Genomic DNA, 3,414 nt, shown 5'->3' on the forward strand with positions numbered 1-3,414 from the left:
GGAAGGGTTTCTTTGTTGAGAGATCGGAAGTTGTTCGCGCGGTTTTGCGTAATTCAGTATTAACCGCCTCCTCGTCAATTTCTTCTCTCTCCTTGGGCCACTGATTGGGGGAAAGCTTTAGCCAACCAGGCCCCTCCCACCATTTCGTCTCTAGGAGTCTTCTGGCGTCACATCCTTGGGAAGGTAAATCCGCAGGATTTAGAGTTCCAGGCACATATCCCCAAGACTTGATATCGGTAAGACCTCTGATCTCTTGGACGCGATTCCACACAAAGACTGCCCATTGTTTCGTTTCTCTTATCCACGTGAGGACGGTAGTCGAATCGCTCCAGAAGTATTTCTCGATATCTTGATAATCCATGATTTTGGTGTAGGAGTGCATCATTCTTGCTCCAATGGAAGCGGCGAGTAGTTCAAGGTATAGTCTTCTTTTCCTTAGGTGCAACTCTTGCTTTGGCTTCGATAAGATGCACTTTAGTTTCCGCATCAGATTCTATCCGCACGAAGAGTGCTGCCGCATAAGCATCCTTGCTTGCATCTACAAAAACGTGAAGTGATATTGAACTGACATCTTCTTTCCCGTTAAAAGTCCATCGCGGAAACCTCAAAACACTTAAGAGATCCAACTGCTGTGTCTATTCCAAAAATTCATCTTTAGCTTTTGGATCAACTTCTGCGTCCCAATCCATTCCTTGATACCATAGGCGCTGTAACAATAACTTAGGTTTTAATAGTACGGGACATATAAATCCGAGAGGATCAAATACTTTTTGAGCGTAAGATAGAATGACCCTTTTTGTTATTTTCTCCGGAACTAGTTGCGAGGGAAAACCCGACAACGAGATTGTATCGCTTCCGGTATCCCAGACAAGTCCGAGCACTGTAGATCGATTATTCGGATTCATTCCAGTATATCTCCAATCCCGTAAATCAAATTTTGCCTCACTCAAGAGAGAACAGGCTTTTTCTTGAAAAGTCTCAAAATCCGCGTACGAGTCGACACTGGTGACACAGTCGTCGACATAAAAGGATTTTTGCAATTTCTCCCAGACTGAGCGTTCGTACGGCAAAATGTTGGAACTCAAACTCTTCTCAATATGTAGTTCTAAGGTGGCTCCCAGTAAAAATGGACTGCTTGTCATACCGAAGACGACTCGACGATGTCGGTATGTCACTATATTTCCATCGGTGTCCCACCAGAGAAATCTTAACATATCCATATCTGAAGACGAGACGCTGATCTGTAGAAAAACCTTTGTAATATCTGCGGTAACACCTATCTTCTTTTCTCAAAACCTATGAAGTAGCGTCGGGATGAGTTCAATAAGGTTGGGCCCAGCCTCCAGACATTGATTGAGAGAAGGCGAATCTCCCATCTTAGCTGAAGCATCAAAGACCGGTCGAATTTTGGTGGTTCCTTCTATTTTGATAACCGGTCTATGTGGAAGGTAAAATTCCTTCCGCGTAACCTCCTGTATGGGTACTTTCTCTATAATATCCTCGGTGAGCCAATTATTCAGAACTGCATTGTATTCGTCAAATAGGTTCTGGTGCCGTAGTTTTTTCGTAACATAGTTCAATCTCTTCTCAGCTAAATCTCTGTTGTCTTGCAAAGGTGGATGATTTTCTTTCCAAGGCAAAAGGACTTCGTAACGACCTTCCTAGTTGATTCTCGTCGTTTCTTGAAACATCGCTGATTTTTGCTTGACGTGCTTCCTTTGTAACGCTTTCTAAGGGGTCGGTAATGCCTAAAGCATCCAGCTTCCACAGATCTGATACATTAGCCTCTTGCGAGAACATAGAGATTACCATCAAAGCTGTATTGGTCTTACTATCATCTAAATTCTTGCCCAAAATTGTTCAACCAAACTTCGTCTCGAAAGCCGTTATGCCTTGGTTGATTTGAAAAACTTTATCCGTAAAAATCTTTCCAGCGACGTCTGCTCCAATCAACAATGAAATGGGTTCTTTGTCTTCGCCCGTATCACTTAGATGTACCTCTTTTTCTTTGAGTACATCCATCCATGGACCACGGGTTACCCTGGGAACAGCTTGACAAATTACATCTTGTTGCAAGGCGATGAAATCGCATCTGTATGTTTCGCCTATATCATTAACATGGATACGGCAAGCTTTATGTCTTCGAGGCTTAGTCTTGGCTCCACCAAAGAGTAAGTGTATCATAGTTTGTTCTCCGGCAGCTTCATATCCAAGATCTCTTGCTACTTTTTCTAAAACATAAGACCTGTGAGACCCGGTATCGATGACAGCGCGAACACTCACAATACCCTTCGGACCACGCATCTTAACTCTCAATATGGGTAAAAATACTTTGGCACTTGACAAAACGTTAGTGAGACAGCTATTTCCTTCATTAAAACCTTGCTCCGGAGTGTTTTTCTCACTGGTTTGTTTCGGTTCGTTCTTACTTGCCAAATCTCGACACATCAAAAGGCAATGTCCTCTTCCACACCACGGGCATTTTTCTTTGCTGCGACATCTCTTATAACTGTGTCCTGTTCTCAAGCATTTGAAACAGCCTTGTTTATCTTTTATAATTTTTGTTTTGTCATCCATGTTCATATTCCTAGCTCTTTCGCAAATCGAGCTATCATGATTTTCTCCGCAAAATAGACATTGTTGTGATTTCGTTCCCTTTACGGACAGAAGACCAGCCGCAGTAGCTACATCCGGATCTCGACCTTGATCGCCTTTCGCTTTCTTCTTACTTTTGTCTTTATTTACTTGAACTTCAGTGATGTCATCGGCGAAACAAGTTTTAGCCATTTGAATGCGTTCCTCGCTTTCGACCTGTCTTCCTAGAAAAGTCATTAGACTAGTAAGACGATCCTTTGCTGTGAGATTCACAACAGATGTATCAGCATGAGTAATTAACTGCGTCATAGTTCGCTGCCATGTCCGTAGAGTTTCCTCTGGCAAGGAGGACTCTATCAAAGGAAACAACATGGCAGCGCACATATCCGTCGTTACACCCAATGTCTCTAGCGCTCGGATATGTGTTTCCAATTTATCGTAAATAGACATGAGCGACACATTTTTGCTTTTGCTTAGAACCAATTTCAAGAGTTCACGAACATAGAATTTGATTAATAAGTCTTTCTTACCGAAACGTGACTCAAGACTTTGAATAGCCTTTTCGTAATTAGCTGCTGTAAACGGAAAACTATTTACTACTTCGAATGCACGCGAGTCTTTTACTGTGGACTGTACCAAGTACTGAAATTTGTCTTCTCTTGTTAACGCTGTATCTTCGTGAATCTTTTTAAATGAGCTCCAGAACGGAAGCCAATCTTTAATTTCTCCGCCAAACTTTCTCAGTTCAATTTTCGGTAATTTTAACGCACGTATACTTTCCTGTGTAGTTGCGTTCACAGATCGGAAGAGCACACGTCT

The 3,414-nt window shown here is 42.3% G+C and overlaps 2 protein-coding genes and 1 pseudogene across 2 annotated transcripts in view; all 3 read right to left on the bottom strand.

Annotated features, from left to right (window-relative positions):
• Positions 1-167: 167 nt before the first annotated feature.
• LOC105449963 lies at positions 168-1,220 on the bottom strand (annotated as a pseudogene).
• A 69-nt stretch (positions 1,221-1,289) lies between these two features.
• On the bottom strand, positions 1,290-1,812 carry LOC105449964. Its single transcript, XM_011689454.1, has 2 exons — positions 1,705-1,812; positions 1,290-1,661 (listed from the first exon to the last, which is right to left on the bottom strand). Exons 1-2 carry the CDS (start codon positions 1,810-1,812, stop codon positions 1,290-1,292), a joined length of 480 nt encoding a protein of 159 aa, XP_011687756.1.
• Positions 1,813-1,860: 48 nt separating this feature from the next.
• The window catches only part of LOC105449965, a 13,129-nt gene continuing 11,575 nt past the window's right edge, over positions 1,861-3,414 (bottom strand). The window contains exon 7 of the mRNA XM_011689455.1: positions 1,861-3,412. Within this exon, the coding sequence (XP_011687757.1) occupies positions 1,861-3,412 (1,552 nt within the window). The remainder of the gene's footprint in view (positions 3,413-3,414) is intronic.

Source organism: Wasmannia auropunctata, unplaced genomic scaffold (assembly GCF_000956235.1).
Source record: "Wasmannia auropunctata unplaced genomic scaffold, wasmannia.A_1.0 LD336071.1, whole genome shotgun sequence".
Lineage (NCBI taxonomy): Eukaryota > Metazoa > Arthropoda > Insecta > Hymenoptera > Formicidae > Wasmannia > Wasmannia auropunctata.

Excerpts from the sequence above, each read along its gene's own strand:
- LOC105449964 (XM_011689454.1), bottom strand. The coding sequence starts at position 1,812 with ATGGTAATCTCTATGTTCTCGCAAGAGGCTAATGTATCAGATCTGTGG. Across the intron at positions 1,662-1,704 it reads TTACAAAGGAAGCACGTCAA|GAAGGTCGTTACGAAGTCCT; the intron begins GCAAAAATCAGC and ends AGAATCAACTAG.